General features: G+C 40.6%; 1 protein-coding gene across 9 annotated transcripts in view; it reads left to right on the plus strand.

Moving 5' to 3' along the window:
* The window catches only part of LOC139424420 (growth factor receptor-bound protein 10-like), an 89,909-nt gene that overhangs the window by 21,340 nt on the left and 41,746 nt on the right, over positions 1-26,823 (plus strand). Inside the window, exons 2-5 of one of the 9 annotated variants that reach the window (XM_071176225.1) lie at positions 7,231-7,351; positions 7,570-7,629; positions 7,950-9,468; positions 20,273-20,369. In XM_071176225.1, coding sequence (XP_071032326.1) covers positions 9,466-9,468; positions 20,273-20,369 — 100 coding nt within the window. In that variant the 5' untranslated portion in view covers positions 7,231-7,351; positions 7,570-7,629; positions 7,950-9,465. Of the gene's footprint in view, positions 1-7,230; positions 7,352-7,569; positions 7,630-7,949; positions 9,469-18,004; positions 18,093-19,415; positions 19,711-20,272; positions 20,370-26,823 lie in introns of those variants that run through there. The other 8 variants (XM_071176255.1, XM_071176244.1, XM_071176234.1 and 5 more) reach the window with 8 other exon arrangements.

The raw sequence follows: 26,823 nt of genomic DNA on the forward strand, positions 1-26,823 counted from the left end.
CCAACTTCGGCGGAAGTCGTGACATTCACTGAAAGAATAAACGTTTTGTTTTCAAAATGATAGTTTCCGGATTTGACCATATTAATGACCAACGGCTCGTATTTCTGTGTTTATTATAATTAAGTCTATGATTTGACAGAGCAGTCTGACTGAGCGGTGGTAAGCGGCAGCAGGCTCATTCATTCAAACTTTACAGCGTTTTCCAGCAGCTCTTAGCAATGCTTGCTCACAGTGCTGTTTATGACCTCAAGCATATCAACTCCTGAGATTAGGCTGCCAATCCTAAAGTGCCTATTAGAACATCCAATAGTCAAAGGTATATGAAATACAAATGGTATAGAGAGAAATAGTTGACTCGTCAAAATTCCTATAATAACTACAACCTAAAACTTCTTAACTGGGATTATTGAAGAACTTGGAATATTGAACCACCAGCTTTCATATGTTCACATATTCTGAGCAAGAAACTTAAACGTTAGCTTTTTTACATATTGCACTTTTACTTTCTTCTCCAACACTGTTTTTGCATTATTTAGACCAAATTTGGCGTGTTTCATTATTTATTTGAGACTAAATAGATTTTATTTATGTATTATATTAAGTTAAAATAGTGTTCATTGTTCATTCAGTATTGTAGTAATTGTCATTATTACAAATATATATATATATATAAATCGTCCGATTAATCGGTATCGGCTTCTTTTGGTCCTCCAATAATCAATATTGGTATCGACGTTGAAAAATCATAGTCGGTCGTTCTCTAGTTTGAGGCCTATAGCCTATTTGATACCAGTGTAGGTCTTAATTAAATTATTTTGTGTTCCATTCCTTCATTCAGTCCGTGTTAATGGAAGCAATGATGTTGACGACACCGTTTGTAAATCTGTGCTCGATTTAAGAAGCTTGTTAACCAAGAGAGATTCCACTTTGCATGGAATCACAGCCACTGACTGACCAAGCAGTTAGTGTGGTAGCTAAAGTCTCATTAACGCCCATCTCTGGTCCCAGCCTGGGCCTTAAAACCAGCAGCGACATGCAAAAGAGGAGATCTCTTCTCTTCAGGGAAATGTTGGTTCAGTTTCAATTAGGCTTTACTTTAAATAGCCAGCGCTCTTGATGATCCCAAGCATAGGCTTTGCCTCTGTTCTGGTGCGAATCACTGCAGGATATTAAAGCTTTCCCATCACAGTGTAAGCACACATGAAGTTCTTACTGTATTGTACCAAGCAAACCAAGCCATCTCACCACCGACTGTCAATGTGTGGTTGAAATCTAGAACGTAAAGAATAAGCACATATGAACTTGTTACTGTACCATAATGACCAAGCAAAGCAAACAAGCCATCCCAGAGCTTGCCACAGTAGGGCTACTGCATAGTTCCTATATTTCACATGAATAATGAATCCCAATGAAATGCATGCAGTCAGCTCTCATCATAACGTCAAGGACCAAGTACAGTCTAGTAGCTATGTTGTTAGGTGCCCCTTTTCCACCACATGTTAAGATGACATTGATTGTCACAACATAGTTGTACCGTCACGTACAGTATAGACCTACTGTTGTTCTCTAGCTCTGTGTGACTAGACCAACAAAGACAACAGAAGGAGTTAACTGCAAGAGAAACATGAGCACAGCCCGAGGAATAGACCTCAAACCGCTGACTGCACCCCTCCCTCCCACCCTGGCATGGAGAAATGTTGACTTGAAATCTCACAAGCAGACAGAAGAAATTTGTCTTGTTGAATAAGAGCCCAGTGGAGAAGGAGAACCCCTTACTTTAATAGTTAAGGCTAATAGTTAGCATGCTCTCTCTCTCTCCGCTCTCACACGGCTGTAATAATTAGTCCTAGCTGTGATGAAGATGTCCATTGTTAAGGCTCGGTTTTAAGTTACATTCTTCGTTCATGCAAGCTTGAGCAACAATCTCTCTAATTAATACAGATGTGTACAGTACCAGCGGCACACGGTGCTCTAAAGTCCCCAGCCTTTCTAGTTGATCTATGCTTTGGGGCTAATTGCTCCGTTAAGGTCACAGTTAATCATATTTCACTATTCTGTTCAAGTGGAATGAGTCAAATCAAAGGCCCTTTACCCCCACGTGTCATAAGAACACACTAGAATGTTCTGATTTTATTCATGGAGGAAAGCCCTTCCAGCCATATCTCACAGCAAAGAGTGTTTATCACACATACCTTTTGTGCCTCTCCTCTCAGACCAGCTTTATGATGAGGGCTTTACTGTTAAGTGTCATAGGCGAGGGGCAAGAGATCAATGTGTTCTCAAGATCACCCGTACAGGACAGTATGAATTGAGACAGTAACTTAACCTTGGCTCTTACGTCGGTGGGGCAACACACACAGACCGGGACTGAGACACACATAGCAGTTCAAAGCGCGGTGCATACACACACACACACACACACACACACACTAATTACAAGTGAGCCCATTTAGTGGTTCTATTGATCCAAGTGCCAAGCTCTTTATTGCAGATAAACTCATGAGTGGATCATTATTTGCATGTTAAAAACTTTGTTCATGCTGTGCTTTCTCAACAAATTGGAAACGATGACAGTTGCTCAGGACTTTTAATGTAATTTATGTCCAGTTAGCTTTTTCAATTTTGGGGATAATTAATATTTTATTATCAGGTTTGGCGGACTGTAATGCTGAAAATACACAGTTATTTAATTTTAAGGAACTTGGAGGAACTGTTGTAAGCTATAAATTCATTGTTTGGGCTACAACAGTATTTTAATATAAATGTTTGCCAAGCTGAAGTTTGCTTGACTACTCAAGATGGCGATGATGAGGGTCCAAGAAAATGCTCTGTACTTTTTCACATCAGACCGTATCTCTGCTACCTCACCCTACCAAGCCTGTTTCTCTAGGTTTTTCTATTTAAGTCAGTATTTAAGAACCCCAGGAGAAGATTTTGCTGCATTCGTTTGTCAATCTTAGAGAGAGGCAGCATGAGGAAAAAAGCTCATGGAATCTGCCCACTACTTTTCTGTTGAAGCTATTGGCAAGGGCCTCCGCAACCCAGTGGAACAGACATCTTTTTCAAGGAACTCAAACTGTTCAGTCAGTTCCACTCAGCATCAAGGCCTGGGCCTGCCTGGCTCTAGTTCTGATGAGAGTGGAAGGCAGAACTGGTGCTGAATGAAAATGCTGTGCTACTGTATTTCCCCTGCTGATAAATTAACAGCAGATACCTACTAACAAAAGGAGGCCTCTCTCTCTCTCTGTCTCACTCTCACTTTCTTATGTAATCAGGCAGCCTGAAAATCCTGACAATTCCTGAAAATAGTCCATGACTACATGGCATGGGGCAGTCTAGGCTTACTGCACATCCAAACATTGTAGGCCTGCCTCACACACACTATACTATACATTTAGTAAACATAAGAACCGCTTGTTGGAATTTTAACGAGGCTCTCTTGTTCAGATATCGATAAGTGGACTGGATAACGAATCCAGTTGTTTGTGTCGTCCGTTTTGGGAAAGTACCTGCGTAATTGCGCACCCAACTCACTCAGGTGCTTCACTATCTACATTTGGCATTGTCCATAGGCTTGAGTTCATTTACACACACAATAATCATACAATGATGGAAAGATCTGTGTGTTGTCCTTGTTAATGCAGACAGAAAATCTTCTTAATCATAGCCCCAATTTTGTCCCACACATTGAATATAGTTGCGGAGAGTCCCTGTAATCCTAGATTCAGGCTAGAAAAAACATCACCCAGATAGGTCAGTTGTGTGAGAAACTCGTCATCATGCAAGCTGTCAGACAAGTGAAAATAGCTCGTCTCTCAATTCCAAAAAACATGTCAATACGTTGCCCCTTGATGACCAGCGCATTTCTGTATGTTGTAAAAGCGTTACATGGTCACTGCTCATATCATTGCATAATGCAGAAAATAAACGAGAGTTCAAGGGCCTTGCTTTAACAAAGTTAACCATTTTCACTGTGGTGTCCAAAACGTCTTTCAAGCTGTCAGGCATTCCCTTGGCAGCAATAGCCTCTCGGTGGATGCTGCAGTGTACCCAAGTGGTGTCGGGAGCAACTGCTTGCATGTGCGTTACCACTCCACTATGTTTCCCTGTCATGTCTTGTGCGCCATCAGTACAGATATCACCACATCTTGACCGCCAAAGTCCATTTGATGTCACAAATCTGTCCAGTACTTTAAACATATCCTCATGTCCTGGTTTGCAGAAGAGGATGTCTTCCCTAATTGATCCGCCATAAAACTAACGGACATATACCAGGAGCTGTGCCAGCCAGCTGTAACGCATATTGATTTGTATGCGAAGCAGCAATTGTTTCAAAACATGTCCTGCCATGTCACTGATGCGTCGTGAAACCGTGTTGTTTGATGAAGGCATTGTCTGTATAGTTGTTTTTGGCCTTTTCCCCCAGCATTGTCACCTCCATATCTGCGGCAGCAGGAAGAATTACATTTAAGCTTGTCTGTCCTAGCCACTCGGTAACTCACCATATAAAATGCTTCTAGCCCCTTCTTATTAATGGTATATGTTGCGTTTATACGTGTCTTACTACTCGAAAGTCGTTCCATATTCTCACTCAAAAAACTCCCGTGACTTATTTTTCAAATTGTCATGTTTCGTTTCTAAATGACTGCGCAAGAGTGAAGGTTTCCCGCAAGAGAGTAACGATTAATGTGATTGGATGTTAACTATTTGATTAGACTACCTATATTTGACGTTGTGTTGTCATTTTGCTGAACACTAGATGGTTTCATTTTATTTTGGCAGTGAAATCAGGCTACTCAGGCGAGGGGGTAAAAAACTCACGCAAGTGTATAGCCCCATAGGAAAATATAAATGTACTGTTTGAAAATGTGAGCTTTTTTTCTCTTTTTCTCAATCACATTTCTATGTGTCAAGAGCTGCAATTCTGCTGGGTTTTTCGCGCTGAACAGTTTTCTGTGTTTATCAAGAATGGCCCACCATCTAAAGGTCATCTAGCCAACTTGACACAACTGTGGGAAGCAATGGAGTCAACACGGGCCAGCATCACTGTGGAACGCTTTCAACACGTTGTAGTATTTGTAGATGTAGGCTATTAAGAGGTTAATAGGATACGGACTTTAAGATGTTCAAATAGACCAAAGGTCCAACTTGTTGTTGAACTTTCTCCTGTCTTGACCCAGGTATTGGACGAGGCTTTAGCTACATGTCAACACTCACAGGAAGCACCAGCTGAAGGGCTTGGAATAACAGCATCATTGTGTCAGTCGCTGTTTCTGTTTCTCATTCTCAGTTTTAAATGTGATCTTGTCTGACTGACCGGGATTCTCAGACGGTGGTTGCAACAAAATACTACATGATCTGATCTGCACCAACTTTTACCTTTTGTATCTGTTTTCATCTGGGTTGGAATGATCAACACCACCAACCTGGCTGGGCGATAAAGGTGGCCAATTGTAGTCAAAAAAGCTCTTGAGAATGATTTAGAAAAGCAACATAAAAGCTTTTTTGAGTGAGGAAGTTCGCTGTAGGTTTAATTTCTTTCCGCACACCACATGAGTACAGTAGTTTCAACTTTGAACTTTTGAACAATCATACCATAGCCTTTAACTAAGACCTGAGTTGTTTGCTGCTAGAAGCTGTTTACGCTAGTGTTTACTGACCTGTAGAAAGAACTATGTGGGTTTCCATTAGAGGTCGACCGATTATGATTTTTCAACGCCAATACCGATACCGATTAATCGGCCAATTTTTATTTATTTGTAATTATGACAATTACAACAATACTGAATTGACACTTATTTTAACTTAATATAATACATCAATAAAATTAATTTAGCCTCAAGTAAATAATGAAACATGTTCAATTTGGTTTAAATAATGCAAAAACAAAGTGTTGGAGATGAAAGTAAAAGTGCAATATGTGCTATGTAAGAAAGCTAACGTTTACGTTCCTTTCTCAGAACATGAGAACGTATGAAAGCTGGTGGTTCCTTTTAACATGAGTCTTCAATATTCCCAGGTAAGAAGTTTTAGGTTGTAGTTATTATAGGAAATATAGGACTATTTCCCACTATACCATTTGTATTTAATTAACCTTTGACTATTGGATGTTCTTATAGGCACTTTAGTATTGCCAGTGTAACAGTATAGCTTCCGTCCCTCTCCTTGCCCCTCCCTGGGCTCGAACCAGGAACACAACGAAAACAGCCACCCTCGAAGCAGCGTTACCTATGCAGAGCAAGGGAAACAACCACTGCAAGGCTCAGAGCGAGTGATGTTTGAAACGCTATTAGCGTGCGCTAACTAGCTAGCCATTTCACTTCGGTTACACCAGCCTCATCTCTGGAGTTGATAGGCTTGAAGTCATAAACGGCGCAATGCTTGACGCACAACGAAGAGCTGCTGGCAAAACGCCCGAAAGTGCTGTTTGAATGAATGTTTACGCGCCTGCTTCTGCCTACCACTGCTCAGTCAGATACTTGTATGCTTGTATGCTCAGTCAGATTATACGCAACGCAGGACACGCTAGATAATATCTAGTCATATCATCAACCATGTGTAGTTAACTAGTGATTATGATTGGTTATTTTTTATGAGATAAGTTTAATGCTAGCTAGCAACTTACCTTAGTTTACTGCATTCGCGTAACAGGCAGAGTCTCCTTGTGGAGTGCAACGAGAGAGAGGCAGGTCGTTATTGCGTTGGACTAGTTAACTGTAAGGTTGCAAGATTGGATCCCCCGAGCTGACAAGGTGAAAATCTGTCGTTCTGCCCCTGAACGAGGCAGTTAACCCACCGTTCCTAGGCCGTCATTGAAAATGAGAATGTGTTCTTAACTGACTTGCCTAGTTAAGTAAAGGCATTTAAAAATATATATAAAAAAATCGGCGCCCAAAAATACAGATTTCCGATTGTTATGAAATCTTGAAACCGGCCCTAATTAATCGGCCGTTCCGATTAATCGGTCGACCTCTAGTTAAGATGTGCTATATTAGTCTCCACTGTTTGAGACTTCCTTTTCCTTCTGAAGCATTTTAGTTTAATTCACGTCCGTCATGAAGCTACACACTGAAGAAAGATGTTAACCCAAAACGTCTTGTGTATGCTATCCTTGATACAGTAAAAATCATTGTAAAAGATCATCAGAAACTGTTTTATTGTGGACCCATTAGCTACATTTTTGCATATCTAGTTTAAATAATCATTCATCTCTCCTGTTTTCTTTTACAGGTTCTTGCATCATCTATCAAAAGTGAATGGGAAAACCCAAAGAACAGAGATTGATAAATAGCTCCATAGCATGGCTGTAGCCGGATGTCCAGATTATTTTCTACACCATCCAAATTATCAGGTAATTAATACATATATTTTACTAGATGTTTTGTACCATCTATATTTCTAGAATTTAAATGTGTCAGAGATATCAATTAATTTGGAATCGCAATTACGAATGTTACAATTACTCAAATTTACTACTGTGATGTTTTCTGTTGAAACTATTGGCTTAGACCATAGTTTAACCACATCATCTATCAGACCTAGCTTCAAATATGATTTGTTTTCTTTCAGTAACGTTGAGCGTTTACTTGAGCCTGGCTGCAGGGCCAGTTGGGCAGGGTTTTCACTTTTGTGAGTATTCCATTGGTATTTTTTCACAAGGCAAGTTCAAGCAACCACAGCTAGTGTTAAAACGATTTCAAATACTATTTGAACCCAGGTCTGCCATATTTTATAAGCTCTTTATTAGCTGTGGTAATATTCTAGTGTTTGCTGAAGCAGCACCATTTGGGATTTGGAACTCTTATTTACACAAGTCATAAACGTAAAAATAATAAAACACTATATGCATCTAACATATGGAACTGTATATAAAACTATACATGGAGTGGTTAGGAAAAGACTGTTTAAACACTCCCAGTTATCCTGCTATACGCCCTCCCTCACCCCAGAGCCAGAGCTGAGGGAAGACGGGAGCGAGAGGTTAAAACCAGAGCCCCACTCTCTCAGCTGGGCCGTAACAAAAAAACCTTGCTGTGAATGTACCTGTCATGGCCAATAGATTTAGTGGCAGAGCATGAATGAAAACAGAAGAGCCAATGAATGGCAGTGGCATGGACGCACATTCCTTTGGGCTGAATACATCGATGGTGATTCACATGGTGCATGGCCCAGCATGGGGAATCTGGACCCGACGTAAGACCGTCAGCAGTGGTCTCAATCAACGGATTAACCGGATTGTTTTTTACATTGTTTGTTTCCACGTGCAGCACTTCAACCCCAGTCCAGTGGGAAATAGACTATCAATCAGCCTGGTCACCCGCCCTGTAGAGGAGAGTTCAACCCATCCAGCCCTAAAGGGCTATTTAGGAAGCCTGTGCTGTGGGGATTTTAGCTTGTCATCCACCACCCACCCTCTCCCTTGGGCTTTCATTGTGGTTAAGGCTAAAGAATAGAATATGAATAGGCTATGTCCACTTTTCTAGTATCAGACACACTTGTTTAGTCATGCAGCTAAACACAAAGTATCTCAACTAGCTTAACAGTTCCTAGAAGTAGCTATCCTATGCATCTGATCTCTTCCTCGACGGGCTCATTCACACTGTCAGTTTTTTAATTGGTAAATAATGGGCAGAAACAGCCTCTTTATCCTGGGGTTATATAACTAGTAAATGTTATGGGATTCTGGGCTCAGCTCCAAGGCGGTGTTGGAGAGAGAGCGAGAGAGAGCTGGGTGAACTGACTGGAGGTTTGCCACAGCACTCCAAGGAAAGCTTATCAACTTAATTACTGTATTGACTAGGACTACTGAACTGGATTTTATATGGATGGAAATGTCTCTCTTTTTGGTACTTTCAATTAGAGCTGGGGGATATGGACCAAAATCCATATCGCAATAAATTGCCTGAATTGATGCAATAACGATAAATAGAACTATACGTTTATAAAAAACAACAATTATGATCCTTTAAACTACTACTACTAGTTTGATGGAAATTGTCACATTTTAAAAATCACCCATATTAGGAAACGTATTTAATTTCAAACTTCACATTTCTCTAGTATAGGCTACTTATAGTAATGAACGATATCAGCAATGTGATCGATATTTTCCGGTTTATCATCCCAGCTCTACTTTCAATTAAACACTGTGTGTGAAAGGTCAGGTGTTTAGTCCTGTTATGAGTTTCTGCTTATGGTCTGGGATGCCAGTGTGATGCCAGTGAAGGAGAACTGTATCTTCTGAGTCGTGTTCATTAGTCACCAAATGGAAGAAAACGGTCTGAAACAGGGAGGGTCTGGACACAAACGCTTCATTTTCGGTTGCTAAAAGTTTTCAAGCGTTTTACGTTGCGTGCCCTAATGAACAGAAGTCTGGTTTTTCTTTGTTTGGTAGATCTGGAGGGTCGCATCATGTTTCCATGTTGGGTCAGTCAGTGATGGATCGATAGACTTCTGTCATCAAAGATGGTACAGTATATAATAGTGCAGTACATACGGTGTGGTCTGAAATGATTGACACCCATGACAAAGATGAGCAAAAATGACTGTATAAAATAAATAATTAAAATACTGAACTATATTGTATGGGTAAATTATATTATTTTATACTAATACGATTGCTCAAATAACTAGATTTTGTTTAACAAATAACACCCCTAAAGATTCTTAGAAATAAAGTAGCAGTGACTACTAGAGGTCGACCGATGATGATTTTTCAATGCCGATACCGATTAATCGGCCAATTTTAAAAATAAATAAAAAACATTGTATTTTTAATAATGACGATTACAACAATACTGAATTAACACTTATTTTAACTTAATGTAATACATCAATAAAATCAATTTAGCCAAAAAGTAGATAATGAAACATGTTCAATTTGGTTTAAATAATGCAAAAACAAGGTGTTGGAGAAGAAAGTAAAAGTGCAATATGTGCCATGTAAGAAAGCTAACGTTTCAGTTCCTTGCTCAGAACATGAGAACATATGAAAGCTGGTGGTTCCTTTTAACATGAGTCTTCAATATTCCCAGGTAAGAAGTTTTAGGTTGTAGTTATTATAGGAATTATAGGACTATTTCCCTTTATACCATTTGTATTTCATTAACCTTTGACTATTGGATGTTCTTATAGGCACTTTAGTATTGCCAGTGTAACAGTATAGCTTTCGTCCCTCTCCTCGCTCCTCCCTGGGCTCGAACCAGCAACACAATGACAACAGCCACCATATCATATAGTGTTATGATCTTTAATAGTTAATGGACACATGGATTGCGTTCTCACTCTTGGTTTGCTTCTAATAGGTCTTTGGGTCACAGTGTCTGCCGAATTAACTTTATTGATCCCCAGAGGGGTAACTGGGTTTTGCCACCAGCGGCAGACATACAAAGCCAGTGAGACAGTTATGTGAAAGTTCACTGGCGGTGCCAGACATTTTTCACTGGGGAAGCTTTTTAAAGGAAGGACTTTCCAGCCAGCGATCCCAGTTGATTGGTGTTTATGCTGACGATAGACACAAGGAACCACATTAGATGGCTGTAGATTCCTGATTCGTCTGTTAGCATGGAAATAACCAATGCAAACATTACAATTAGAGCAAGCTAGCTAACTTGCTCTTCCAGCAAATACATGCAAAAGCACATCCCAGGATGCCCCCAATATCTAACAGGCACCGTACACATTTATACATCAAGACATGTACTTAATGAGCTTGTACACATTGTAAATATGAAAATAGAATACAGTATGTTTTTCAGGACTGACCTACCAATTGCATGTTAATATCAGACTGGGAAGAATTTATGTTCGTGATCTCCCCCTATCTGAAAGCATAACCAATGGTATGGCACCTATCGATATGTAAATTCAACCAACCAATAGGAATACATCAACTTTGATGTCAAAAGTTTACATACACCTCAGCAAAATACATTTAAACTCAGTTTTTCACAATTCCTGACATTTAATCCTAGTAAAAATTCCCTGTCTTAGGTCAGTTAGGATCACTACCTTATTTTAAGAATGTGAAATGTCAGAATAATAGTAGAGTGATTTATTTCAGCTTTTATTTATTTCATCACATTCCCAGTGGGTCAGAAGTTTACATACACTCAATTAGTATTTGGTAGCATTGCCTTTGAATTGTTTAACTTGGGTCAAACGTTTTGGGTAGCCTTCCACAAGCTTCCCACAATGAGCTGGGTGAATTTTGGCCCTTTCTTCCTGACAGAGCTGGTGTAACTGAGTCAGGTTTGTAGGCCTCCTTGCTTGCACATACTTTTTCAGGTCTGCCCACAAATTTTCCATAGAATTGAGGTCAGGGCTTTGTGATGGCCACTCCAATACCTTGACTTTGTTGTCCTTACGCTATTTTGCCACAACTTTGGACGTATGCTTGGGGTCATTGTCCATTTGGAAGACCCATTTGCGACCAAGCTTTAACTTCCTGACTGATGTCTTGAGATGTTGCTTCAATATATCCACATAATTTTCCTGCCTCATGATGCCATCTATTTTGTGAAGTGCACCAGGACCTCCTGCAGCAAAGCACCCCCAGAAAATGATGCTGCCACCCCGTGCTTCACGGTTAGGATGGTGTTCTTTGGCTTGCAAGCATCCCCCTTTTTCCTCCAAACATAACGATGGTCATTATGGCCAAACAGTTCTATTTTTGTTTCATCAGACCAGAGCACATTTCTCCAAAAAGTACGATCTTTGTTCCTATGTGCAGTTGCAAACCGTAGTCTGGCTTTTTTATGGCAGTTTTGGAGCAGTGGCTTCTTCCTCGCTGAGCGGCCTTTCAGGTTATGTCGATATAGGACTCGTTTTACTATGGAGATAGATACTTTTGTACCTGTTTCCAACCGCATCTTCACAAGGTCCTTTGCTGTTGTTCTGGGATTGATTTGCACTTTTCACACCAAAGTACGTTCATCTCTAGGAGACAGAACGCGTCTCCTTCCTGCGTGGTCCCATGGTGTTTATACTTGCGTACTATTGTTTGTACAGATGAATGTGGTGCCTTCAGGCATTTGGAAATTACTCCCAAGGATGAACCAGACTTGTGGAGGTCTACAATTTTTTTTTCTGAGGTCTTGGCTGATTTCTTTTGATTTTCCCATGATGTCAAGCAAAGGGGCACTGAGTTGGAAGGTAGGCCTTGAAATACATCCACATGTACACCTCGAATTGACATAAATTATGTCAATTAGTATATCAGAAGCTTATAAAGCCGTAACATCATTTTCTGGAATTTTCCAAGCTGTTTAAAGGCACAGTCAACTTAGTGTATGTAAACATCTGACCCACTGGAATTGTGATACAGTGAATTATAAGTGAAATAATCTGTCTGTAAACAATTGTTGGAAAAATTACTTGTGTCATTCACAAAGTAGATGTCCTAACCGACTTGCCAAAACTATAGTTTGTTTACAAGAAATTTGTGGAGTGGTTGAACGATGAGTTTTAATGACTCCAACCTAAGTGAATGTGAACTTCTGACTTCAACTGTATATCCACAACTCGAAAACAGCCAATGCAATGAGGTTCGTAAATATGTAATAGTGAACCATCGAACTATGGCTGCTACACTGCTGTGGACTTCGTATTGAGCTCAGGAGTCTGTTAAATAGTATTGTGGTTAGTTTAATGTTTTAATTAACTGAATAGACTAGGCATATTCCTTGGAAACAGAGGTTGGCCTACTTGCTAAAGTAGTTTCCATTTGTCAAGATGGTTGACGGTTTCAGTTTATACTGACTGTAAAATGTAAATAGGATTCCGTGAAGGCATAAACTCTGAATTAAATAAGTGACATTTAAAGATGCACTATGCAGGGTAACACTTTACTTGACACCCAGCATCATAACACGTTATGACACGGTCATAACCATGTCATAACAGCTGACATAACTTGTCATAACTTTTATAATATGGTCATAACACTGTCATGACACATATAATTAGACCTGTTGTGACACATATTGTGTTATTTTACGTCTGGTTACGACGCCTACAAAAGTGTGTAAAAACCTACCACACAAGGCAAACATTCTATTACAACATAACCTACATGTCAACAATATGTTTTATATATATTTATTTAATTGTAATTGTGCACACATGCACCTAACCCAATGCTGTTACTGATGGCTGGGATGAACGCAGGTTTCAGGAGCAGGACAAAACACCCTCTTTTTGACTGAATCCTGATATAAGGGCATGTATGGCATTATCTGGCATTATGGTGCCCATAATGCTTCTTGACAGTGTCATAAACTGTTTTTTTTCTCCCCCAAGTAAAGTTACACTTGATGTTCATAATGCTTCTTGACAGTGTCATAAAGTGTATTTTCTAGTCCAAGTAAGGTGACCCAGGATGCCCGTAATGCTTCATGACAGTGTTATTTAAAATATGTTGAAAAAAGCATGACTGTAAAGAATTCATTACAGCAACAAAGGATTTAAGAAGCAAACTTTCAAAAGAAAGGAAACTTATTGAAATGGAAAAAACAAATTTGAATAAATGTGGGTTTTGACACTCTTATGTAGGTGTCATAACCAGCCATAAAATAACTCAATATATATCACAACAGGTGTAAATATGTGGGTCATGACAGTGTTATGACCATATTATGACAGGTTATGTCAGTTGTAATGACCTTGTCATAACGTGTTTTGACACTGGGTGTCAAGTAAATGTTACCAAAATGGTAATAATTCACCTAATTTCAGTTTGTGGCAAAACAAGCAAGTATAGTGTAGAGAATCATTGTACCATCTAAACTGCTGTGAAATATATTTTCCATAACCAAAAATATTATATTTTTAGCTGTTTGAAGCTGGTGTACAAAACTAAAGGAAAACACAAAAAACTAAGCTTAAGCAAGAGATGCATAGAAATAGTGCACATAGAACAGATCTGCCCCTTCTTAGATTTGCTTTCAATGAGAATGATATATCTATAACTCACATTTCTATGTGAATTCATCTGGCCGCTCAAAAAGTGACATATTGCAGCTTTAAACGATTCAAAGAATTGAACACACTAGAATACGATTACAAGGAAAATCTCTATGGAAGTGACAGAGGTGAAATACAAATTTGGCAATGTGAAGCAGCACATTTTAACATGAGTCAAAGTTCGCATGAGTCAAAGTTCTGCATATATATATTATGTGTGTTAGCTATAGGTTTATCATCTGGTCGGGGGCCATGTTGACTCTGTTTGTGTCCCGATTGGCATCCTATCCCCCATGTAGTGCACTACTTTTGACCAGGGCCCATAGGGCTCTGGTCAAAATAAGTTCACTATGTAGGGAATGTCGTTCCATTTGGGACACATGCTCTGGCTTCACGCTGCTGTAGCCATTAAAGCTGATCTTATTCCCTGAAACACATCAGTCTTTGCAAAGCAGTACATTTTTTTGCCTTGAGGTTTGTAGGTGTTTTTAGAGTGAATGAAGTGGGGATTTTTCTGGCAGAAGCATATGGTTTCCTGTTCCTGGAAGTCAAGCTTTCTTGTTCTGGTTTTTCTTGGAAGTAAATAGGGAAATTAAAAAATCTGGTTCTTTTACTTTATTTTTGAGACACAGACCGACAGGAAATGTTTGGGTTGAGCTGCGTTTGTTGAATCAGGATGCATTTTAGGCATCTAGTGGGTTACATGACAAATGTGCCCTGACTTGTAAAAGAAGGTCAGTGTTTCTCTCTCTCTCTACCAGAGAAACCCCAGAGGAAACCGTAGGCTTATCTACATAAACATACAGCAATAACATCTGCTATTTAAATTGGTATTTGACTTTACCATGATGTTGCAGGGCTAACTATCCTACTGAATTAGGCTACTAGACTTGGAGTTTGACGTCATCTAGCAGTAGAGTAGGCCATTTCACCCTAGCCTCTAGTCCACAATACATCCATGCACTTGTATTTTAGTTAGCATGCAATGAAATGTAACTCTATGACAATTGGACCACGTATTGTTATTGTTTTTATTCAGGAGAGTTAAACAGTGTGACTTTTGAACGTAACCAATGGAAGTTCAAGGAGGGAGAAATTGTGACCTTTTCTGGAATGTGAGGTAGCATTTAAATGATCCTTAGTGTGAGGATTATGCGGCTTTTATAGAGAGCCAACATTTAGGAAATGCATCTTGAAAGTTATTAATGCGCTATGCAAAACCACAACATCCGTTATTGAGGAAAGTGAACTAGTGTTGAGTATTATGAATACGCCTACCAGAGTAGAACCTAGGCCTAAACATGAATAGGCCCCGACTTGTTCAGTGAGGTAGCCCTGCATGTGGAAAGGGGCTGTGTTTATTTTATACTGTAGTGGGTGTACTGGGTGTGTTCGTGCTGGACGATAGCAATACAGGAATGACGGCTATTCTATATCCACCCATTACTGTGGAAACAAATAATAGGTCACACCTACTCTCATTCTCATCTTCTCACTCTGTGTGCCTCCAAAGAGAGTCCAAATTGAACTCTTGATCTTCTTAATAATTAGTCGGATGTTTGCATACACTTAGGTTGGAGTCATTAAAACTCGTTTTTCAACCACTCCACAAATTTCTTGTTAACAAACTATAGTTTTGGCAAGTTGGTTAGGACGTCTACTTTGTGTATGACACAAGTAATTTTTTCCAACAATTGTTTACAGACAGATTATTTCAGTTATTTATCACTGTATCATAATCCCAGTGGGTCAGAAGTTTACATACACTAAGTTGACTGTGCCTTGAAACAGCTTGAAAAATTTCCCAAAATGATGTCATTGCTTTATAAGCTTCTGATTTACATAATTTGAGTCAACTGTAGGTGTACCTGTGGATGTATTTCAATGCCTACCTTCAAACTCAGTGCCTCTTTGCTTGACATCATGGGAAAATCAAAAGAAATAAGCCAAGACCTCAGAAAAATAATTGTAGACCTCCACAAGTCTGGTTCATCCTTGAGAGCAATTTCCAAACGCCTGAAGGTACCACATTCATCTGTACAAACAATAGTACGCATGTATAACACCATGGGACCACGCAGCCGTCAAACCGCTCAGGAAGGAGATGCGTTCTGTCTCCTAGAGATGAGCGTACTTTGGTGTGAAAATCAATCCCTGAACAACAGCAAAGGGCCTTGTAGAGATGCTGAGGGAACGGGTACAAAAGTATCTATATCCACAGTAGAACGAGTCCTATATCGACATAACCTGAAAGGCCGCTCAGCAAGGAAGAAGCCACTGCTCCAAAACCGCAATAAAAAAGCCAGACTACGGTTTGCAACAGCACATGGGGACAAAGATCGCACTTTTTGGAGAAATGTGCTCTGGTCTGATGAAACAAAAATAGAACTGTTTGGCCATAATGACCATCGTTATGTTTGGGGGAAAAAGTGGGAGGCTTGCAAGCCAAAGAACACCATCCCAGCCATGAAGCACAGGGGTGGCAGCATCATGTTGTGTGGGTGCTTTGCTGCAGGAGGGACTGGTGCACTTCACAAAATAGATGGCATCGTGAGGCAGGAAAATTATGTGGACACATTGAAGCAACATCTCAAGACATCAATCAGGAAGTTAAAGCTTGGTTGCAAATGGGTCTTCCAAATTAACAATGACCCCAAGCATACTTCCAAAGTTGTGGCAAAATGGCATAAGGACAACAAAGTCAAGGTATTGGAGTGGCCATCACAAAGCCCTGACCTCAATCCCATGGAAAATTTGTGGGCAGAACTGAAAAGGGAGGCCTACAAACCTGACTCAGTTACACCTGCTCTGTCATGAGGAATGGGCCAAAATTCACCCAACTTATTGTGGGAAACTTGTGGAAGGCTACCCAAAACGTTTGACCCAAGTTAAACAATTTAAAGGCAATGCTACCAAATACTAATTGAGTGTATGTAAACTTCTGACCCCTGCACTTATCAACACACAACATATCCCAAAGCATAGTGCATCTTCTTAGCAAAGCCCCTTGAAGGACCCATTTGTGATTATTCTGTCAGACACTCCCCTTTCAACACCACAAACCTAATATTGGCCTTGGCTTGACCTTGTTCAAACCCCCAACCTTACCACTGTCCCTGTTCTAAACCCTTAACCCTGACCTTGTCTTGGCCCCAACCTTAGTCCTGGTCTGCCTTATATCTGTCCCTTTTTATAAACCTGACCCCAACTTTACTATGACCCCTCTCTACATAATAACCCTAGCCTACGATTGCGTTTGTGGCAGAATAGATATAGATTCTATTTCTATGGTGTAGAATGTAGGTGGCCATGTTTTGAGATAGCATCACTAAATCACAGTGTTGTAGTTGTACTTTATTTACTGATCTAAACCCAACATATAGTGGTTAGGTCAATAGCTTCTTCTCAGAGTGTCTGAATTGAGCAGGTGCTTGTTTCCAACCCCATGTTAATATAGAGTAGTAATACTGTTGGAAGACTTGGCTGAGAAGAATTATCCTGTGGAAGCCAACAAAATATTGTCCTAGTCCTATTAAAAACTTTGGGAGCGTTATTCCAGCGTGCAGATTTACTTTTTTGTTCTACGTTGTCCTCTCGGATCCAGCACCTAGGTAACGTTTTGTTCATGGGTGTGCGCATACCACCCCTCTAAACATGGCTGAGAATTATGCAAAAACAAAGTACTATTTTCCGGCTCCCAAATGTTAAAAGGTTAACATTCAGTCAATTGTCAAGGGGGTGTCAAAGGATGTGTGATCGTTGGGCTTTTTTGTTGACAGTCCAGACAAACCCATGTTTTTAAGGTCTGCTCATTTCCCTGGAGACTTCGGCTGTGGTGCGTCTGGTGCCGGGGTGGGGGGCTCACTGGAGCTGAACCCTGGGCTCGCTGGGACTGGCATACATGGTTGGCCCCTTCCCAGCAAGGATGTCACTGTCTGCAGCCATTTGGGGGGTGGGAGTCAGTCGGGGCTGGGTGGGTGGGATCAGTCACACTCTGGTAGCTGGACCTTTTTAGCCCTGTCTAGTCTGGTGGTTTCAACCATGTCCAGACACTTTGCATTGGGATTAGTTTGGAGTCAGGAGGACGAGACTGGAGAGGGCCACCACTATACTGCTGCTGCTTTTTCTCAGTGAGTTGATTTAGATCGTATTAAAACCGGTTTGGGTTCGAAGGGTTATTATTACGCGTTTTGTTATAATAGGCCAGAGGCCTAACTAAGATTGTGTAGAGTTTATTTGTTGAAGTGGGCTCCTTCAAGTTGTGAATCATACTTATCAAGGATCGATCATGAAAACCAGTGTTCAAAATTACGAAAGAATGTTCGAGCCTCTTCAATTTCACAACAAAACCATTTCATAAATCATATTACCTCTCTCACCGAGGCATTATAACAGCTACCGCCTTTCTGCCGTATCAAAAGAGGTCTTGGTCTTGACATGCGCGTGTGTGTGAGTGTTGGAGCACCCTAGCAAGCCAAACACAGAAGTCCACCACAGTACATTCTGTTCCCGCGGCACACTGTGAGTGCTCCAATCGGTGATGACATTATGGATAACCCACACTTGTTTTGTAGTGATTTATTTATTTTATGTTTTTGTCCAAGAAGACACGGTGTTCTCTGGAAGTATGTGTTTCTGTGGGAAGCCCTGTAATCGTATCAAGTTCTCTGCTACTTGCTGTTTAGGTCAACATCTGAGGCAGAACAAAGCAAAGTTGCTTTAAAGAAAACATCTAGCCTATCTACCGAACAACTAGCATAAACACTGGGGAGAACTCGGAACATTGGCTTTTGGCTTTTCACACCTGTACTATCTCCTTTGGACACCGTTCTACTGAACGGTCCTAAAGACTAAAAAGCTTCTGCTGTGGACTAACAGGGAAACCTGACCGGCCGTGCTTCGTGCGCAAGCCTTGCAATATAAATGAACGTGCACATGTTATTCACTCATTTTATCCATACACATCGAGTGTCTGCGTTGCCGACCGCTGAAATAGAACAAGGTTCTATTTGAGATGCTTGACACGCAGCAATCTTCTCATTGGTTTTCACAAGCATACAAAGCATACATGCTTGAAAGAGGAGAGATTAATCAATGATAACTAACTAAAAACTAACTAGGCTTTCCCTTTTATCTGTGGATTAATCATTGGAGTATATGAACACACAATTTTGTATGACTCCTGGTCAAAACTTTACAAAGACCCAGCAAAAAAGGACCATATGCATTTCAGGTAAAATAACAACCCCAATGTTCATCTCTTAGGACAAACTAGCTAGCAACAGCTAACTGCAACAGTAACTGCTTCCTAGGCCTCGACTGAAGACAACAGCTTACTGCCACAGTAACTGCTTCCTAGCCCTTGACTGAAGACAACAGCTTACTGCCACAGTAACTGCTTCCTAGCCCTTGACTGAAGACAACAGCTTACTGCCACAGTAACTGCTTCCTAGCCCTTGACTGAAGACAACAGCTTACTGCCACAGTAACTGCTTCCTAGCCCTTGACTGAAGACAACAGCTTACTGCCACAGTAACTGCTTCCTAGGCCTCGACTGAAGACAACAGCTTACTGCCACAGTAACTGGGAGGCTCCCGAGTGGCGCGGCGGTCTAAGGCACTGCATCTCAGTGTTAGAGGCATCACTACACACCCTGGTTTGATTCCAGACTGTATCACAACCAGCTGTGATTGGGAGTCCTTCTAGGGTGGTGCACAATTGGCTCAGCGTCCTCCGGGTTTGGCCGGGGTAGGCCGTCATTGTAAATAACAATTTGTTCTTAACTGGCTTGCCGAGGTAAATAAAAACTGCTACCTAGGCCTTGACTGAAACAACAGCTTACTGCAACAGTAACTGCTTCCTAGGCCTTGACTGAAGACAACAGCTTAGTATGGAGCCTTCCTTACTGGTTCTAGTTCATTATGCTCTTTACCATGATCTCATATCCAGCCTAAAACATGGGGTGGTTGGGTGGAAGAAGAGGCAACTTGGTATGTTGCCTTTTCATGGTAGTGCCCCGCACTGCTCTGAGGGGATGCTCTGGTTTAGACCAGCAGGAGGAGAGCCAAGTTTAGGCCTGTACACACACACACGCGCACGCTTGGGCGTACACGCACTGCAATGAGATTGTGTTGTTTTTTTAACCTCAATATTGACCAGACTGGTACTGCATGCAATAAGGTCTTAACCAAATGAATGTTCATCTGCATGTTAGACTAGATAGACAAAGACAAACCCAGTGTTCTGATGTGATGCTGATGTTGTGAATAAACTCTTTTGGCATGACAGCTCTGTTGGCTTTTTTTCTCAGCAGGACAATGTAGAACGAGCCGCCAATCACAGACCAGCAGATCTAATTGGGCCGAGTTTCCAGAAGTCAACCAATCGGAACCCCCCTAACCATCAAGGTTGGTGTTCTAAGAATGTCAGTACTTAGAAATCGGCATGGAAATATTCATTAGATTATTGTGTCTCTGCTCAAATTATTTGACAGATGTAGACTAGTTATATGGTGTAAGTATTGATGGTCCAGAACTAGGGTGCAACATATTTGAGGCTGCATAATTGAAAACAAAGACAACTGTTTAAAAAAATGTATAAATAATAATAATCACAGTTTTTTGCTCTGAGAATACTAACGTCACCAACAAGATTATGTTCTGAAATGCAGCCTATTTGTATTGGAATTACAGCTTCAAAAGATCCTTATCACATTGTTAATTCCCAGATCCGAGATTTGCAATCTCATTTTCTGTATTCCGCTTTAATCTACAGTTGTGTGTGTGTGTGTGTGTGTGTGTCTTTTCAGTGCATGCATGCACACTTTGATATGGGTGGGGGGGTTACTGTTGACGCATTTTATGGCAGAGGGCTCTGTCGCTCATTAAGTTCAGATTAGGATGTATATTCGGAGGCTCTTCCGCTGTAAACATTTCAGCAGTTCAAAGAGTGATTTGTAAAGACATGGGGTGCCATTATAATTAAGCTTTCAATCTAATTGTGCTATACAAATTTAATCTGTGATAACCGGAGCATGAGATTTACGCACACTATTGCCCCAGCATGGGAGGTAAAGCTTGAAGGTTTTTGAACTGTCTGGTAGTGGATGAGAAAGCTTGGTGCTGTCATGGAAATAAATGGAGCAGAAATTACATTGTCATTTTTTTCACTGTCAAGGGAGAGCACTGCACTAGAATTTATGAATGGGGAGACAGATCAAATCATTTTCAGTGATTCCATTACAAATTATCTATAATAATATGAGAGTTAGGGTAAAAAGAATGCTTTGCAAAAAATATTTGCCCCAAAATGTTTAATATGTGCAAAGACCTCCCTCCCTCTATAAAATCAAGATCAGATTGAGAGAATTAATGAATCAATCAAGGAATGCATTGATAACCATTTGTATACTTGAAAGGCAACTGTTCATTGTTTAGACAATTGAAACTGTACATTTCAACATTGGTCAATATTATTAATATAGACCCTTTTGATAACACATTGTCTGATATCCATATAGGGATGGGAATTTGACTTTTTTTTTTTACTGTTCGAGTACTCAAATGAAAAATAATATTTTTAGTACATAAGGCGCACTCTGGAAAATATATGCCAACAGCGTGCAACAGTTCCTAATTCATCATAACCATTACAGATAACAAGTTGTAATTGCTAAATTGCCCCTTAGACAGTACAAGTCAAACGTTTGGACACACCTACTCATTCAAAGGTTTTTTGTTATTTTTACTATTTTCTACATTGTAGAATAATAGTGAAAACATAAAAACTATAAAATAACACATATGGAATAATGTAGTAACCAGATTTTAGATTCTTCAAAGTAGCCACCTTTTGCCTTGATGACAGTTTTGCACACTCTTGGAATTCTTAACCAGCTTCACCTGGAATGCTTTTCCAATAGTCTTGAAGGAGTTCCCACATATGCTGAGCACTTGTTGGCTGCTTTTCCTTCACTCTGCGGTCCAACTCATCCCAAACCATCTCAATTAGTTTGATGTTGGGTGATTTGTGGAGGCCAGGTCATCTGAGGCAGCACTCCATCACTCTCCTTCTTGATCAAATAGCCCTTACACAGCCTGGAGGTGTGTTGGGTCATTGTCCAGTTGAAATACAAATTATAGTCCCACTAAGCGCAAACCAGATGGGATCACAGACAGTGTCACCAGCAAAGCATCCCCACACCATCACACCTCCTCCTCCATGCTTCACGGTGGGAACCACACATGCAGAGATCATCCCATCCGTTCACCTACTCTGCGTCTCACAAAGACACAGCGGTTGGAACCAAAAATCTTAAATTTGGACTCATCAGACCAAAGGACAGATTTCCACTGGTCTAATGTCCATTGCTCGTGTTTCTTGGTCCAAGCAAGTTTCTTCTTCTTATTATTATTATTGGTGTACTTTAGTAGTCGTTTCTTTGCAGCAATTTGACTATGAAGGCCTGATTCACATAGTCTCCTCTGAACAGTTGATGTTGGGATGTGTCTGTTACTTGAACTCTGAAGTATTTATTTGGGCTGCAATTTGTGAGGCTGGTAACTCTAATGATATTATCCTCTGTAGCAGATGTAACTCTGGGTCTTCCTTTCCTGTAGCGGTCCTCATGAGAGGCAGTTTCATCATAGCGCTTGATGGTTTTTACGACTGCACTTGAAGAAACTTTCAAAGTTCTTGAAGTTTTTCGTATTGACTGACCTTCATGTCTTAAAGTAATGATGGACAGTCGTTTCTCTTTGCTTATTTGAGCTGTTCTTGCAAATAATATGTACTTGGTCTTTTACCAAATAGGGCTATCTTCTGTATACCACCCATACCTTGTCACAACACAACTGATTGGCTCAAACGCATTAAGATGGAAAGAAATTCCACAAATAAATGTTTAACTAAGCACACCTGTTAATTTAAATGCATTCCAGGTGACTACCTCATGAAGCTGGTTGAGAGAATGCCAAGAGTATGCAAAGGTGTCATCAAGGCAAAGGGTGGTTACTTTGACGAATCTCAAAATATAAAAAACACTTTTTTGGTTACTACATGATTCCATTTGTGTTATTTCATAGTGTTGATGTCTTCACTATTATTCTACAATGTAGAAAATAGTAAAAAATAAAGAAAAACCCTTGAATGAGTAGGTGTGTCCAAGCTGCACTTTGCAGGGGCAAAATATTTGATGCAAGATTGCTGCTGCTGCTTGTCCCCCTGTTTTTCATGCAAAAAAAAGGATAAAACGCATAAGAAATGTCTTGCTGCATTTTCTAAATGCAGATTTAAGATGTTTATTATTGTAATTTCTGCTCAGCATCAGACAAATTTTGTGCTTCAGTTGTGCTTCTCCACTCAACTGGGATTCTATCAGCAGACAGCGCTCTGACAGATGTGTAGTTACTTTTTCTCCTGTACTTTTCTTGGTGTAGCCTCCTTTCATCTGGTAAAATGCAAGATTAACTTCAAGCAAAACATTAGATTAGGAATTGGCTGGCTACATTTCTATGGGTAAACATTAGAAATACAGCATGACGGCCATGCATAGTTTTTGTAAAGAAAATAGATTTTTCATTGTAAGCTCATTTACTTGTTGTCACGAACGTCGTCAGGGAAATGACCGGACCAAGGTGCCGTGTGTTGAGTGTACATTATCCTTTATTAAGAATGTCGCCAACAAAACAAGAAACACCAACAACGAACGTGCAGCTGACTAGGGCTATACAGGCCACTAACACAGACAACTACCCACAACTAAGGTGGCAAAACAGGCTGCCTAAGTATGATTCCCAATCGGAGACAACGATAGACAACGAGCTGCCTCTGATTGGGAACCACACTCGGCCAAACACACAGAAATACAAAACATAGAATGCCCACCCCACATCACACCCTGACCTAACCAAATAGAGAAATAAAACGGTTCTCTAAGGTCAGGGTGTGACACTTGTGTAGCTGCTAAACAAATAACTTTGCACTCTGATGAAAATTAAGCTATTTTCCGAATAATGTGTTGCACTGATGGTATTTCTGTGAAGTATAAATATAGTTGCACACCCCTGATCACTATTGAATTTGAAAAAACACGGACTTTCAACATAAAACACAGCTTTTTTGATGGTCGGCATTTTGAAAATGCGGATTTATGAACTCTAACGCCGATGCCTATCCTGGCGCTCAGGCCAGGTATAGCCATCTCTCAAGCGTGCGCGTTCACACAATAGTGACAAGATGGAGAAACCAGACAGACTTGCCTGGCTGTGGAAAGTCGGGGTGCTGAAGGTGCTGCAGCACCCACTGAAAGATCTGAATTTTAAAAAACGATATAATTTGTTTTTCTTCACAAACGTAATGCTGGGCCTTTATTAGTCCTGTATGAGCAGACTGATGTAGTGCGGGCAAAAAAAATGAAATCTGCAATGATTAACGTTAGCCTGTATTTATTACTGGTTATACTTTTGATATATAGCAGGGAATTCATAATCATTGACAAACAATTCACACCATGAAATCAATGACATAGCACAAATTGTCAGAAGAGCGTGGTTGGAGAGCGATGTGCCCAAACGCTTTGTCGCCACACAGTATTCTATTTTTTTGCCTCTGCTTAAAGACCAAGTTTTGACAACCGTTCGAGTATTATGAGTACTCAATTACTCATGCTCATCCCTAAATCCATAGCACAATGTTTATGACAGACATACATATTTCTGCTGTTATGACATTGTTGTAGTGCTATAATCCTCTGTGAAATTCTGACCTCCTTTTCCCCAAAACCCACACTTGTGCTTATAGGATTTGAATAGAGCCGAGGGCTAAGACCTACTTTGTGTGTTTGTCATAAACCTCATTGGTGCTTAGGCAGAAAGAACAAGTCTTTTGTTGGAACGGCACCCTGAATAATTTGATATTTCAGGAATGAGACGGATTGAAGCTGTTTATTATAGGTTTGTTTTTAAAAGGACTGATATTTGTCAACACACACAAATGTACTGTACAAACTGACCCGGGTATGTTATGACATGTTCATATAAGATGTTATAACATTGTTGTATTAAGAAATGTATTGATGTCAAGGTGTAGTTTTGTTGACATGGCTAAATCCTGTTGCAGATGATCATTTTTCAGATAATTAAGTACGTCAGTAGTGAGCATTAGTACTAGTCCGAAAGGAGGTGAAAGATTATTTAGATTTTGCACTGGTACTGTGTGTGGGTCTGTGGGTATCATGGTGTTCTGTTGGGCTGTTAATGGGACTTACGGTTTTAAGTCTCTTGTGTGATAGTTTTGCCATCATTTCCATAAAGTCCTATTTTCTGGTCCAGTAGTAGTCTAGTATTCACAGCCTTGTAGTCTGCCTTTAGTTCAGTGTTGTTGCTTTAACTATTGACTTACAATTGAATATGTTCATACCTAGGCTACACTGAAGGCCAGGTGCGCTCTGGTCGCTGAAGGGTTAATACGAGATCTTTGTCATACAGGACTGTGGTATGCTGTGAATAATGTGTTTGGGCTCCATTCTTAAAGAAACCCCATGGGACGCTACCCTTTCTTCAAAAAGATTGGTTCCTCCTCTCTCTCCTCTCTCTCCCATACATTCCCATGAGAGGGGCTGGGCAGGTGGGAGAGAGATTAGCAGGAGAGATCAGATAAACACTGCTGTGTGCATCCCAAATGGCACCCTATTTCCTATTTAGTGCCCTACTTTTGACCGGAGCCTTATGGGCACTGCTCTGGTCAAAGTGCACCATATAGGGGATAAGGTGACTTGTGGCCGTTGGTCTAAAGTAGTGCACTATAAGTATAGGGTGCCATTTGGGACGCAAACTCTGCTGCTGCTCCCCTGGCTAGGTTGTTTGTGAGCAGCAGGATCTCATCCTCATTCTCCACCCACTTGCTCACTCCCCACTCCCCGTCACGGATTGAACAATGGTGGGCACTCTCTCTCCAGCCAATCTTTACACCAATGCAATGCTTTTAAATCCATGACGGGGAAGTTCACACTTTGGGAGAAGTGTGGAGAGTTATAATACAGCCTTCAATTATAAGTCATGGTGGAGTGGAGGAGGCTGGGGTTACGTCCCAAATGGCACCCCATTCCCTATGTAATGCATTATAGGGCTCAGGTTTAAAAGTAGTGCACTATTAAGGGAATAGGGAGCCATTTGGGACTGAATCTGGAGGACATACATAGCTATAGGCTGAGGCTGAATCTCAGGCCCCCCCCCCCCCCAGCAGGGTTGTTGGGATCCAGACACGGCAGGCCCAGGGAGGGGTTGGGCTAGGCCTGGCAGGGCAGGGCATTCTTCTCCAGGTCCCACCCCCCACCACCAAAACATTTCATTTTGATTTCTTTCTCTCACTTCTATGAGGCATTAACAACATCAACTTAGTGAATAATGTTAAAAGGGAGAGATAATTAGACATCTGTGATAATCTGAAGTACCCAAAACGGCCACTATGTAATCTTGTGATAGATCATAAAATCCTTGAAAGATACCAACATTCTGGTAGTTTACTGGTAAACTTAGAAAGTTTTCAGTAATATACCCTCCCTTTGCAACCCTAGGCTGAAGCATAGGGCTGAACAATAGGACTGAAGCATAGGGCTGTACTCAAAATGGCACCGTCTTCCCTATATAGTGTACTACTTTTGACCAGAGCCCTATGGGCCATAGGGTGCCATCTGGGACAAACAAGCCTGATGGCAGTGTAGGGGTGCCTTCCCCAGCCCTAAACCCAGACAGACACAGTTGCTAGGTAATAAATCCTATCAATGGTACCAATGCACTCCAATAATACACTTTCTAGATGAGAAGTTAACTTGTATTTCAAGTATCAAAATGTAAGTCCTAT

This window comes from Oncorhynchus clarkii, chromosome 2, assembly GCF_045791955.1.
Source record: "Oncorhynchus clarkii lewisi isolate Uvic-CL-2024 chromosome 2, UVic_Ocla_1.0, whole genome shotgun sequence".
In the NCBI taxonomy this organism is placed as follows: Eukaryota; Metazoa; Chordata; class Actinopteri; order Salmoniformes; family Salmonidae; genus Oncorhynchus; species Oncorhynchus clarkii.